The sequence below is a fragment of the Strongylocentrotus purpuratus genome, unplaced genomic scaffold, assembly GCF_000002235.5.
Source record: "Strongylocentrotus purpuratus isolate Spur 01 unplaced genomic scaffold, Spur_5.0 spur5_contig_812, whole genome shotgun sequence".
Taxonomy (NCBI): domain Eukaryota; kingdom Metazoa; phylum Echinodermata; class Echinoidea; order Camarodonta; family Strongylocentrotidae; genus Strongylocentrotus; species Strongylocentrotus purpuratus.
Window position 1 is genome coordinate 1,672,187 of NW_022145516.1, and position 14,822 is coordinate 1,687,008.

The 14,822-nt window shown below is 38.9% G+C and overlaps 1 protein-coding gene across 1 annotated transcript in view; it reads right to left on the bottom strand.

Annotated features, from left to right (window-relative positions):
• The window catches only part of LOC765151, a 33,272-nt gene extending 18,859 nt beyond the window's left edge, over positions 1–14,413 (bottom strand). The window contains exons 1-5 of the mRNA XM_030978486.1: positions 14,306–14,413; positions 10,579–11,349; positions 8,651–8,862; positions 3,484–3,655; positions 1,365–1,474 (exon numbers count right to left, since the gene is read on the bottom strand). Of these exons, the coding sequence (XP_030834346.1) occupies positions 1,365–1,474; positions 3,484–3,655; positions 8,651–8,862; positions 10,579–11,266 (1,182 nt within the window). The 5' untranslated portion in view covers positions 11,267–11,349; positions 14,306–14,413. The remainder of the gene's footprint in view (positions 1–1,364; positions 1,475–3,483; positions 3,656–8,650; positions 8,863–10,578; positions 11,350–14,305) is intronic.
• Between the last annotated feature and the right edge of the window lie 409 nt (positions 14,414–14,822).

A 14,822-nucleotide genomic window follows, 5' to 3' on the forward strand; every position in this document is an offset into this window, starting at 1 on the left:
AACAAGATTTCATGGATAAAAAATATAATGTATGGTAGTGACTGCAGAGCAATCACCTCAGGGAAATATGTTGTAAAAAAGAAATGATTGCCATGCCTATCAGCTCAGGTACACGGCAGCATTGGCTAGCGAACTGGCCAGAAAACCACTCACAAAATTCAAGGAGCTTAGTTTACTATATTAATATCAATACAGGCCTGTTGAAGTACACATTGACCTTGGTATAAATATTACACTGTACAAGGGTATTGAAAGTAACACAGGTAGTAATATGAAAACCATATACGGTAGCTATATCAGAACTAATGAATTTAATCTCTCCTCTGAATGCAACTTGACCAAATATTGTATTGCAAAGCTGATGACTGGATAGAACAAAAACCCTTTTAAGAATCAGGGTTCCAATGTAATGTGACTGTCTAATGAGAATGTAATATTGTGCAAAACCAAACAATTGGGTGCAGCTTATTGCAATAGTGCACCGAGGATTGTCCAGCTGTCAAGCAGACAGTTAATATATATCTCAAATGAACCGTTTCTTTATATTATACCCACTTCCCTTTTCCACGAGTACGCCCCTTCTGTTGAACAATAATCTGGGCCCTGTATTACAAAGAGTTGATATCAATCGCAACTACATGTATGTACAAAAGAGATAGGAGATTGCAAACTTGTGATTGATTGGAGGACTTGCAATCGATTTCGATCAATTGCAACTCATTGTAAGACGGGGCCCTGGGCTCTGTCTGCCCTACCTTTTAGGGAGGGGCTTTGCCGGATTTAACTTTTAAGATCATTTAAAATTTGACACTTTTGGGGTCCAGACATAGATGTGGCACACCCATGTGTCCTGGGCTGTTCCAGCCCCGCGATAATTCTTCAAACAGCGTTTCTTTCTACGATTTTCATCTGCTTGTGTGAAGAGGGTATTGAACTAACCTGTGGTGAATAGTATTCAAACAGCATTTCTTTCTATGATTTTCATCTGCTTGTGTGAAGAGGGTATTGAACTAACCTGTGGTGAATAGTATTCAAACAGCGTTTCTTTCTATGATTTTCATCTGCTTGTGTGAAGAGGGTATTGAACTAACCTGTGGTGAATAGTATTGAAACAGCGTTTCTTTCTACGATTTTCATCCGCTTGTGTGAAGAGGGTATTGAACTAACCTGTGGTGAATAGTATTCAAACAGCGTTTCTTTCTATGATTTTCATCTGCTTGTGTGAAGAGGGTATTGAACTAACCTCTGGTGAATAGTATGATTCCATCCTGTTGGATACTTCACACCTACTGATTACGCTACCTTCAAACAGCGTTTCTTTCTACGATTTTCATCTGCTTGTGTAAACAGGGTATTGAACTAACCTGTGGTGAATAGTATGATTCCATCCTGTCGGGTACTTCACACCTACTGATTACGTTACCTTCAAATCCGCTCAGTATCATCAGATTTCCACTGTGCTCCACCTCTGCACCTGCGTGTATGGAAAACAAACAAGTTCAAATTAAAGGGTTTGAAGTTTACACATCACTCTATCTAAAAGACCGTCAATACTACTGGGCCAGAAGGGATTAGACAACACAGCGAGGTCACTGACAGGTGGCTATCTCATTAACTCAGCTCTCAACTAACAAAAGAAAAAGAGGATCATGGGGGACCGACAGGCACCGATTGGGGAAGTTTTCACTATAGAGGGAGCAAGTAGCTACAAGTAGGACAATAGGGTTTTAAAGGAGAATAAAAGTAAAAAAATGTGATTTCAGTCATTTGAAATCACTAGAAAAATCTCAGATCTTGTACATCATTTTAAAAGCCTGTCTGCATTAGTTTGGCCAGGGGAATTAGACCTCCCTGCAAAGGTCACTGACAGGTGGTTATCTCATCAAATCAGCTCTCAATTAACATAAGAAAAAGGGGATCATGGGGGACCTAAAGGCACTGATTAGGCATTGTTTGCTATATAGATGGCGCAAGTAGCATTAAGTAGTGCAGTGGGGCTTTAATAAACCACATATTAAAAGAACATTTCATCCTGATCTTACTAGAAGTGGGCTACCGCCATCCTATCTGTCATCACCTGAGATCGTGACCTAAATGTTTGATGGATGTTTGGTTGGTGGATTTGTTTGTTTTGCCTGACTGTTAAAGTAGCCACACGAAGAATCAAAAGTGTTTTGAATTGATGCAAAACTCATATCATTGCGAAGGAGAAGTCTTGTCGATCATATACAACAACTTTTCTCTCCATAATATATGTTTGGGGCCCGCAGTAATCAACTCTCAAAAATTTTTAGTTTTGAGATCCAGATTTTCTGCCTTCAGCGGTCCTTCTTATAGAGCATCAATATTTGTGATGTCACATACGGGACACTGCTGGCTAGCTGCAGACTGCTACACGGCACTGAGCTGTTTGTCCAGTGTGTGACGTCACTATTCAGAGCTCGCTACGCTAGTGTGTTTAATTTACGTTCAGGGGCGTTCAGGGGTCTAAGAAGGGTCTTGAAAAATTGCATTTTACGCCTTTCCATGATATCTATATGATTTCTCAGCAAATTATTTGTGTTTTTCAAGAGAAAATCTTTCCATCCATATGTAATTTGTTCTAATTATGAGTTGTTAGTGAATTTTCTTTGTGTAGCTCCTTTAAGAAAGCATGTGTATGCTTGTAGGTAAGTACACAGGGGACTGACGGCTTTAAGTCTTCTACTATCATGTTCGAACAGAGCTTTCTGAAAAAGGTATTGTTATGATGATGATTATGAATATGATTATGATTATGAATATGGTTATTAATAACTGCTTTTTCTAACAAGGTCTCCATCAAATACATGTACATTGCTGTGATTAGGACTATAAATATGATCATTTTTTTCTCAATGGGTCACCACCAATAATATTGTTTTGTTGTTGTTTATATTTTGAAATATCCAACACTTCTTGACACGGCAAGAGAAGTCCAGGGATGAGCGAGCAGACCTTAGTTAGTGTATGGGAGTGTGAATGGGAGCAGTGTACATGTGAGTGTTTATGAGAGTGTCCACACATGTATACAGGAGTGAGAATAGGAGCGTGTATAGGAATGACAGCATGTGTTAAAGAGCAAAGGGCCTGCTTAGTCATCCTTTGACCCACTCTTGTGTCACCTCACAAAATATATTTTAAACCTGACTTAATATGACTGTTATTGCCTTAGTCATATTGGTTATGAATTTTGTTATGAATTTTGTTATACTTTGTGAGAATGTTAAACCACATTTGTATGTATTATTGCCAATGTAAATTGTTCATAATTCAGCTGCAAAGTGTAATCATAACTAGAAATATCGCAATCTGTATTGCCGCAAAGAGCCATGCTTTTCAGAGAACATTTTTTATTTGATGTCTTTTCACACTTGCATTTATAATACAATGATAATGCTCTAAAATTATTTTTCACCTTTTCCCAGAACTCAACCTTCTCTTTAAGGATAATTAATATTTTACCTGGTTTTCTGATAGGGTCACCCCCCAGGACATTGAGCAGGTCTCTCACACCGTCGTTGTTGACATCATGGATGAACTGGGCCGTGTAGAAGTTGCTGAGAGCTTCGTCTGATTCCTGTACATGATACTTCCAAAGTAGTATCCCGCTAGCTCCATCAACTAATTCCATCACCTGGTACAGAAGAAAAACAATCATGAAAGAGAAGTGTGATTTCAGGTAAAAAGTGAATTTTTTTTAAAGCTTTCAATTCAGTTCAGTTCAATTCCATTGTTTTGTTTAAAGATAAAGACCAGTTATGGTCATGCGATTGCATTGTGAAAGAAACGTTGTGGAATCGATCAGAAAAGGTTGATCATCTAGCATATAAGTATTGGTGTGTACTGCAAGGTTCTGGAATCATCAAAATGATAAGAAATTTGGCCCAGTCTTGTTAAGGTTACGAGCACTGTACACAGAAAGATGTATATGGGACTACCCTCACACGTGTGTTATATCTATCAGGTCTGAATAGATATAATAATTTACCAAATATATCAATGAGTAGGCGGTTTCTCAGCAAAATTTGTATGATCACGTATTAGTCAAAACATATTCTTTCACATGATTGGTAATAAGAGCTTCCATTTCATTTTTTGAGAGGAGGGCGTTTCCAAAACTGGTCTTTACCTTTAACCATTTGCCTATTAAAGGGAACTGAGTTGCTACTGTATTATGTCTATGGGAATTAATGAACTCAGTAGTCAATGGGTTAAAAGACATTTGTGGCAACAACAAAAATGAATACAAAAGCTATATCAATGAATATCTTTGGATTCAAGGTCAAAGCTGCCTTAGTGACCCTTAGTGACCCTTAGTGACCACCTCTGTAGAGAAACTACCTGTCTATACCATGCATCCCCCAAAAAAACTATACACTTTTGAAATGACTGCTGAATAAAAAATATATGATTCTGGGGAGAAAGTTTTATATGTTTGGAAAGCTCATAAACTCAATGTTCATATGACACCAAAAAGTCTGAAAATAATTCATGCTTGGGTGAGTAGTGCTCACTTTTGTAAAGGGTATGAAAATTAGGTTGCGCAGGAATTAGGTTTCCAAATTGTGAGAGGTAAATCCTTTGGAGCTTACAGAATTGAGGATGACATGTATGACCATGTTATGATCAATTGTGATGAAATTGGGTTTGCTGAGTGAAATTTGTGGTTTATGGGATGAACATTTAATGCATGAGTTGAATATGAATTGTATTTGTTATTGTAGCACTGTAACTTTACCTGGTAGACTCAGTGGTGTGTTCATGGGAGTCAGGATGGGGTGATGGTACATGTTGTAATTTCCATGTTACAAACTGTTATTTTGTACATCTGTGACTTTGAATAAAAACCTTCACCCCACATTTCAATTATTGTAAGATTCGTTGAACATCTCATTGATTTACTTGATACCCAGGTAGGGATTATGTAAATTGAGTATTCAAATATGGTTTGTTGAAAAAAGGAATGTCCAAGATGTCGGCTACTTATTCTTCAGGTAAATGGTAATTGAAATGTGGGGTGAAGGCTTTTATTCAAAGTCACAGATGTAAAAAATAACAGTTTGTAACATGGAAATTACAACATGTACCATCACCCCATCCTGACTCCCATAAACACGCCACTGAGTCTACCAGGGAAAGTTACAATGCTACAATAAAAAAATAAAAGTTTGGTTTAATAAACCATGAAATTCACTCAGCAAATCATGAATGTATCATTTCACCCTCAATTTTGTAGGCTTCAAAGGATTTACCTCTCGCAAATAATTTTCATACCCTTTACAAAGTGAGCAGTGCTCACCCAAGCAGGAATTGTTTTCAGCTCATGAGCTTTCCAAACAAAAACTTTTCCCCCAGAATCATATATTTTTTATTTGACAGCTATTTAGAAAGTGGATAGTTTTTTGGGGGACGCACTATAGAGACCATATACATGTATACATGTACTTTGTATTCCTTGAAGTTTTTCATTGAAACCTCTACTTAACGATTAAAGACCACATGCCTTTAAAGACTACCTTTCTTGTCTTTCTTCAGCGGTCTGTATATGTACAGGTCTCACTGTAGGAAACAGCTAGACAACATAAATGGTAACAGAAGTTAATTGTACAGAGCTGTTATAAAAAAAAAAAAAATTTTGTCCACATATATGATTGAGTTGACATAGATGGCAGAAAACGAAGCTCAAGTTTATGAAACATCATGATAATTTATGAATTGCAGTCCCCAGTGGTCCCATACTTTAATGTTGTGAGTATGAGAAGAAGGACAATTCTAACCACCTAAAGCATTAGAATGGTATAAATCAAACCCTGCTTAACCTTGCCAAAAGGTAAGCGAGAGAGAGAGAGAGAGAGAGAGAGAGAGAGAGAGACGGAGAGAGACGGAGGGAGAGAGAGAGAGAGAGGGGGGGGGGGGGGGGGGGGGGGGGGGGGGGGGGGGGGGGGGGGGGGAGGGGAGGGGAGAGAGAGGGAGAGAGAGAGGGGAGAGGGGGATGGGGAGGGAGAGGGGAGGGGGAGAGGGAGAGAGAGAGGGAGAGAGAGAGAGAGGTGAAGGAGGGAGAGAGGGTCAGGAGAGAGAAAGAGTGGGTGAGAGAGAGAGAGAGAGAAGGAGAAGGGGAGGGAGAAGGGGGAGGGAAAGAGAGGGAGAAGGGGGTGGGGGAGAGAGAGAGGAGAGGGGGGGGGGAGAGAGATAGAGGGAGGGAGAGAGATAGAGGGAGGGAGAGAGAGGGAGAGAGAAAGAAAGAGAAAGATAGAAAGATCAAGAGGGGAAAAATCATAGGAATTCTCTTAACCCATTGCCTAGCTGCAGAAGGCAGGTTGTAAGCCTATACATGTAGGGCAATGGGACAATTCAGTATTGTAGGGGTTAAATACCGGTACTAAACCCATCTTCCATATATTGAATGCAATACATACATGAACATAGACACCTGCTTGGTATGTATGGCATCTTTTGTACTACATGTACAGTGTATATAATAACTACATGAATAACATGCTAACCATGCTAATACATGTAGCTCAGCCAATCTGACAATTACAGACTGACCGATCTATCTCAGCTATACTCAAGGCAAGCCAATGTAACACTATTACCCCATTCACAGTGGTTTTGAAATTTGTAGCGGCGTTGTAGCGGAGCGGCGACACCGCCATAACACCGCTACAAATGCATTCACAGTAGAAAAGTTATCCCGCTGCAGCAGCGGGATAAATATCATGTACCCATTCACGCTGCAGCGGGTGATTTTTATTACCTCCGTAACAAACACGTGTATGCATGGCTCATGACCCGCGAGTGACCCCGATATGACCGGAAATACTTCAGCGCGGGGTTTTTGATTGCTTGAAATTGCGCGCGCTTACTTTACACACTTTAAACATGTCAAGTTGCTTTTTGTATCCTCGATCATATTACTTTTTAAAAAACTAGCATTTTTATTGCTTCCAGTCAGAATATTTTAATTTTTTGAAGTGTGAAATATTTTTATTTGGATAATTATAATATCTACATAATAATAAAATCAATTTGAATCCACTGGTTACTTTATTTCTATTTCACTTTATGTTCCCCATTGCTGGAGAAAAGAGGTCAGTGATAGGTAAGTAAACAAATCACACGTGTTTGTCGCGGTGTTATAGCGGAGAGCCTTCACACTGAGTAAACACCGCGACAGCAGCGGGACTGTCCCGCTGCTGTAGCTAGGCGAACCTAGCGGTAGTTTGTCGCGGCGTTATCGCGAGGCGGTGTTATCCCGCGATAGTTTATAACGGGTCCGAGCCTTCACACTGAAGACAACACCGCGACAGCAGCGGGACAGTCCCGCTGCTGTCGCGGTGTTTGAGGCCACTGTGAATGGGGTATTAGTTTGTGCTGTTGTCTGTCTGTTATCATATATCTCGTCATGGTCGCTGACGTGTAATAGAAGCGCCGAGCTGCGAATCACTGAAGCCTTCACGTTTTCAAAAGATTCCAAAATCTGATCCTGAACAATAGAACAGCCCACAAAGCCATCAGCAGCTAGCTAGGCCTCAATGGATTGGGGATATCAAAGGCCATTGCTCAATAAAGGGAGCAGCCAAGCTTGACTTGAGCCTTACACCAAACTTTTAAACCTCTATTGAAAACGATTCTTGCCACTCTGTATTATGTAGATCAATCACAGGTTTTGCTGTTAATACATAGCACAACAACTACTGATGTACATACATACAATAGCACATACCATCAGGTCTAGCATTTATCCTGCAAAAGTCACGTACAGCATGTAGCAACTTAAACCCTTGCCTACTGGAACTGGTTGACTACTGTATTAAGCCTATGGGGATTAATGAACTCTGTAGTTAATGGGTTAAATTCAAGAATAACATTTGAAGAGGGAGAAGTACTGCATGTATTAACAGCCTTCACATGAAAACCTAATCTTGAGATTTGGTAAAACTTCCTTTTGAAAGAAACTCGCTTTGATTCAGAACTGTTTATCCTAGCTGTCAGTGATAGCATATTCAGACCAAAAAACATAAACACACGCCTCAAAGGGATGTCGTCGAATTTGCCTTATGATCGTTTCATTACATTAAAATTCAAATAAACAAAATGATACAAGATTGCTGACATCCAATTGAAATGCATACAGTTTTAAAACACACGTCTCAAAGGGATGTCGTTGAACTTGCCTTTATGATGGTTTTGTTACATTGAAATGCAAATAAACAAAATTATGTAGTTTTATTGGCATTTACATGAAGGTATGCAGTTTGCATAGTCTTCTTTTCTCATTGGAACCATGTGTTTTGACATGCTGATAAACAGCATTTTTTTCAGTCAACAGACTCCGCCAAATAATTTTGTTTGCCCTGTTGTGAATCTCATCGTTGAACTCACATGAATTTTGAAGGACACATACAACAAAAATGCCCAGATTTTCTGAAATCTAATATTTCAATTACTTGTTAATTGTTATGCATAACAAGTAAAAGAAATATTTTGGTAAAACTTCCTTTTGAAAGAAATTGCTTTGATTATAAACTGTTTATCCTGTGAAAAAAAAGGGTTGTTCAGACTAAAAAACATAAACACACGTCTCAAAGGGATGTCGTCGAACTTGCACTTATGATGCAGAACTTACCCCAGCTCTGCCTGCTATGGCACAGTCGTTGACCCCATCCCCGGTCAGGTCACCATTGCAGTTAACAGCGAAGACTTCCATACTGGTATAGTGCCTCCAGAGCTCCTGACCAGTGATTCCATCCAACGCTAGGACTCCTCCAAAACATGGTGTTGATCCGTTGAAGTAAATGGAACATAGTAGGTACTCATCAGCAAAATATGAACCGACATCTGCAGAAAATCAGTTGAATTTAAAGGTAAATATCAATTCTGGTCATACGATTGCATTGCCCAGGGCCCGTATTCAATTCAATACTTAAGTACAAAATTTAAGCTTTTTACTTAGCATTTGGATTAGATAATATACTTAGCCAATTTTGGTATTCAATTCACACTTTTGGCTACGTATTTTACCCTAAAACTAAGCAAAATCTCCATACCAGACTTAAGCCAATTACATTTATTTGGAGTCCTTGATTGGCAGGCATAATGGTTTTCTCAGTTACGCAGTATTATAACCTGCGCACAATTATATCTGCGCGCATTTATTGCAACGCATCAATTGCGCATTAATTTTAATTGACCGTATGACGTCACAATGCTTATCATTAAGTACTTTACTTGGATTTTGTCTTACGTAAGTACCATTCTAAAATGCGATTTGAATACGACATAAGTAAATTACTTAACTTAGCCAGCTTAGTAAATTTCTTACTTATGCTAAGTATTGAATTGAATATGGGCCCTGGAGCCTAGCCACAAAGAACCTCCATGCTTCGCATACATCACTTCATACTCTTTCTTCGTTCCAATTTTATATGGTTAAATTTTTATTTCTGGACCACCCTGGTAACGTAAGCAAGCAAGGAATCCAAAGCTCTAAATTCCAATACAAGGGACATGGCAAATGATACTCTCCAGGGCCGGTATTCAATTCAATACTTAGCATAAGTAAGAAATTTACTAAGTAAATGGCTAAGTTAAGTAATTGACTTATCTCGTATTCAAATCGCATTTTAGACTTATACTTACGTAAGACAAAATCTAGGTAAAATACTTACTGATAAGCATTGTGACGTCACACGGTCAATCAAAAGTAATGTGATGCATTGCAATAAATGCGCGCTAATATAATTGTGCGCAGGATATAATACTGCCTAAGAAAACCATATGCCTGCCTATCAAGGCCTCCAAATAATTGGCTTAAGTGTGGTATGGAGTTGGCTTAGATTTAGAGTAAAATACTTAGCCAAAAGTGCGAATTGAATACCATAATTGGCTAAGTATTTTATCTAAGCCAAATACTAAGTAAAAAGCTTAAATTTTGTACTTAAGTATTGAATTGAATAGGGGCCCTGGACCTGAACACATCTAAATACCGGTACATGGTATAATCCCCTTGAAATAGATAGAACATATTCATATATTATATTCATATTGAAATTTATTGTCCAATGATTGGAAATTTGTTTCATTTGCATGTCAGTACACGATTACAAATTATAAACATCAAAAAGATACATCAGGTACAGATGAGCAAAATATGAATTGGCATCTGCAGACAAGCAAAGGTTGTTATTGTGATTGGTGATGTTATTTTACCTGCCTCCTGACAGAGGAAAGCAGCCATATCCAATGTAATAATTATACCTAACCATGTAACTTTGCTTCGATAACATTTCTGACCATTTTTGTCAACACAATTTTTTTCAAAAGCTAAGACCATTAAAACAAATAACATGTTTAGCGTCCCCGTCCGCCCACTTCCTTTTTTGGGGCCGCCTCCTATTTTTTATATATTTTTTTTGTCTTTCATGGATTAAAACATGCCGAGCGGCCATTTTGAGCAGCCATTTTGAAAAAAGACAAACAAGGGCCTCCTCCTTTTTTATTTGGCTTAACAGGAAATGTTAAAGGAGGAATTTAATTGTGGTCATGAAGCTTTACCTGTTGCAAATCCTATGATCACATCAAGCACACTGTCTTGGTTGACATCCAAGAGTCTGATGCCTGACTCTATCTGTAGCTGTGGAATGTTCTGGATCCAGACATCCTGGAGAGTGTACTTGGTACAAGGTAGTACTGTTCTTTGAGGCTCTTCCTGCGGGTTAGCAGCATCAGCTTTGGATGGTTCATCTTCATCTTGACTAGCAACAGTGGGGGTCTTTGGAGGTTCTTTCAAATTGGAAGACACAGTGGGTTTTACCGAGGGTTTAATCGGCATGCCGATCCCAAAAGGCCTACCCATGGCAAAGTTCCCGAATGAGGCAATGGCAGATAGATGATTTGTATCTTCGTCATCACTGGTCCGGTGTTTGGCGGCATCCTTCAAGATCCTCATCAAAACTAAGGCAAATAGAACAATCACCATAATGATCATGACAACATAGAAAGCCTGGAGGCAATCCTTCTTCCTCTTAAAGTACCATACCGGCTTCCTTTTTGGTAGTTTTGTGTCTGGCGTGTTCGTCTTCACCGGGGTGGGGCGTGCGGGTATTCTGCGAGCAAACTTCCTTGGGGACATCAAAGGTCGACTGAGGTCAACGTATTCATCTTCACTGGAACTGGGGTCGTCCAGGTAGACGTCAAAGTATCGTTGGTTTCCCATACCGAGGGCTGTCATGGGCGCTGTCATAGTCCAGAGAGGAAATCAGTCATGGAAAAGATCTAGAGACTGTCATTGTGGCTTGAAGGGTTGTTAGGCTCCTGCAAGAAAGACTGAAATGAATCGCATTGTCAATGAAAGTATACAAATAATACACATCAGTGAGGGCATTAGTAACAATTACCCACACAATGTACCTTTCGAACAGTCTAACAAGCCCGAGGTGAAAGTTTTGACTGTTTTGAAGGTACTGAGTTTGGGTAATTATACTAATGCCGAACAAATTGATGTGAATTAATTGTTTTATAAGATTATGTTTTATTCGTTTAATTAAATGATGTTTTATTTGTTTAATAAAGTGATGTTTTATAACATGATGTTGATAATGACCGGTCATTACCACTGGATAAATACGCGTTAGGCAAAATAAATGCCTGGTCATATACGCTTTCACACAATCATATGATGAGGAAACATGTCATCATCTATAATAATAATAATAATAATAATATGTCTTGTTTACCCAGGGTAGCCTCATCAGTATTCATACTGTTCTCCAATCTGTTCCCTGCAATTATATTATTACCCCCGTCATCGGATTCAGGCTTACCCGCACACAATGTATGCACATTTTCCACTCCCTGGGGAGCATTCCAGCCAGTGCATCATTTTTACAAGCGCACACTTGCTAATCTAAGCACATTAGCTTTCCCATCCTACTGGGTACCCATTTAACACCTGGGTGGAGAGTGGCAAATGTAGATCAATGTCTTGCCAAAGGACATTAGTGCCGCGGTGGGACTTGAACCGCGGACCTTGTGATCCACAGTCCAGTGACATATCCACTCGTCCACGACACCTCTACTATGTTATATCTCAATTTCAGGTTACTCACAGAAGAAAAATACAGAAATTATGCATTTTCTTGTATAAACTGTAGTTGGGTTTAATAACATGCATTCATTCACCTGTACATTTATTGATCCTCCAGTTTACAGGCAGATTCACATACATGTAAATGACCAAGTACATCAAATAATATCACAATGCCATGGAATTTGGGTGACTACAGATATTCCGTAACTGCTTTTACAAATTGAAAATCAGTAATATAACCATAAGATGAACATATGGAGTAGATTTAATCAAGTTCTTTTGTTCAGAACTTCTTGAGCCAATTTTTATTCTCCTTTAGATCGTTCCTGGTCTGCCCCCTTCTGTTAATACACTAAGAGCAACAACAACAACATTAATACTCACATATAAACTACCCAATAGTGAAGATTTTGCAATAAAAACTACATTGATAGGCATATAATAAACGATGCTTTGCTTTTAGCAAAAATATTTATATACCCATTTGTGTTTTAAAGATAAACTTTAGTACTGGTAATGCGATTGCATTGTGAAAGAAAAAGTGTGGAAAGGATCAGAAACAGTTGATCATGTAGCATGTAAGTATTGCTGTGCACTGCAAGGTTCTGGAGTCATCAAAATCATAACAAATTTGACCGAGTCTTGGTAAAGTAACAAGCACTCACATAGAAAGCTATATATGGGACAACACACATGATGTCGGGGCTAGTACTACCTTGATTTCCTTGTCTTTCTATGCTCATTACTCAGCCAGAATACATTTTCTTCCAAAATTGTTTGGCACATGTCATTTATTTGTAATCTTGAACATTCAGTGTAAGTTTCGTTTGATTCTGTGAGAATTTTTTTATGTTTTTTACCAGTACTGGAGTTTATCTTTAAGCAATATATAATATAGGCTGATATTTGCCTGAGTATATTAGTTGTCCCCATTTTAAGAAGTGCTGTGATAAGTATTAATGGCAAGTAGTTTAATATCCAATTTCCACACTCCACCCAGGTGTTAAATGGGTACAGTACCAGGTAGGATGCGAACATTTAATGTCATTTGCTCAGCATCGTGAGGATCTGTACAAATGGTGCCTGGCTGAAGTGCTCCCCGGGGAGTGGAGAATGTGCATACATTGTGTGCGGGTAAGCCTGAATCTGGTGACTGGGGTAATACTTTATCTGTAAAGCACTTAGAGTCATAGTCAATTAAGTGCTATATAAATGTGGAATATTATTATTATTATTACATTCTAAATTTACAGTTATATATTTGAGGCTCCACCCTCCCCTCCCCCCCCCCCCCCCCCCCCCCCCCCCCCACTCAGGAACGGAGGGACCACATTCATGTTCTCAAAATCTCCGGTAAAGGGGTACTTTTCACGCAACAAAGTCCGGCTTGTAATACATAAAATATCGGCCCGTACTGACTTTATACCGCGCACTTAGGGGGGTAGTGATACTGTGATAGTAATCCAATGGAAGGAATTGCATGGAAATACTTAATTGATGAACAATAAAATGAATATCTCAAAATTATACCCCGGTCTTCATTAATCAATCCTAACTCATTATCATACATAATCTAACATATCTTCAGATAATTAACTCTCAGAGACAATTCCATCACCAAATTATCATCACCACCATCACTATCACCATAGCAACACAATTTAATGGCCATATATATCTGTCATCTTCACCAAATTATAATTATCCAAAATAGCTGCTGCAATCAATGTGATCACCAACTGACACACTCACACAGTCTTCAACAAAATGGCTTTTGAAAATGCATTTTTCATCCATATGCATATGTACCAACACAAACCTATTTATATGCATTTAAACACACATCTAATGCAAGTACGTTCCGTTCTCATCTGATCGCAGTCCATTGCTCTCCCGTCTTGGAACCACATCGCACGAAAGTGGCCTCACATGCACGCACGTACAGCGTACACCATCTGTGAAGTCACAACTTTCACGGGGATGCGATGACGAGGTGTACACACAGAGATATACTTCCGTACATTGTCACCCCCTTCGCTCTCTCACGGAGACGCGTTGTCCGCTAGCGCTGAACATACAACATAATCAAATACATTTCCCCATGGCAAGGACATTTAACAATGTTTCATATCATAAATCAAATATCCATTGTAATACAAACGTATTTTATAATTAAAATCAATAAATAACTACCTGTTTGTTTTCACTTGCCGTATCAGTCAACAAGTTGCAGCGGATTGATTGGTAATGCATGTAAATGCTGTGCACAAGTGCCGCGCGTCTTCACATTAGTGTGTGTTCACGTCTCTCCTATCCATCGTACGTGTACCACACTATTGCAGTTACCACACTTGTGTGTTGTATTACGGGGATGGCGCCATGCGAGATTGCGGAGTAGAGTCAATGGGGATGCGATAAGAGGAACTCTGATCTTTTGCGATTAAATACGAACCAACGAACAGGTGCTAGCTAAGTGGTCACTTTCTATAATACAGGAAGAGATATATCTATATTCATGTGACCATTATAGAAAATAAAATGTGATAATCTTCCATTTTCATTTTATCAAATGGAAAAAGATATTATTTGTAGAGTCCACTTAATTCAAATAAGCAATATTCATTCATGTCCATAATTATGTCGTAAATTAATGATTTTATTACCTTGTTTTGTCTCTCCGATCTCTCATTCTGCTTTCAGCAGTAGGCCT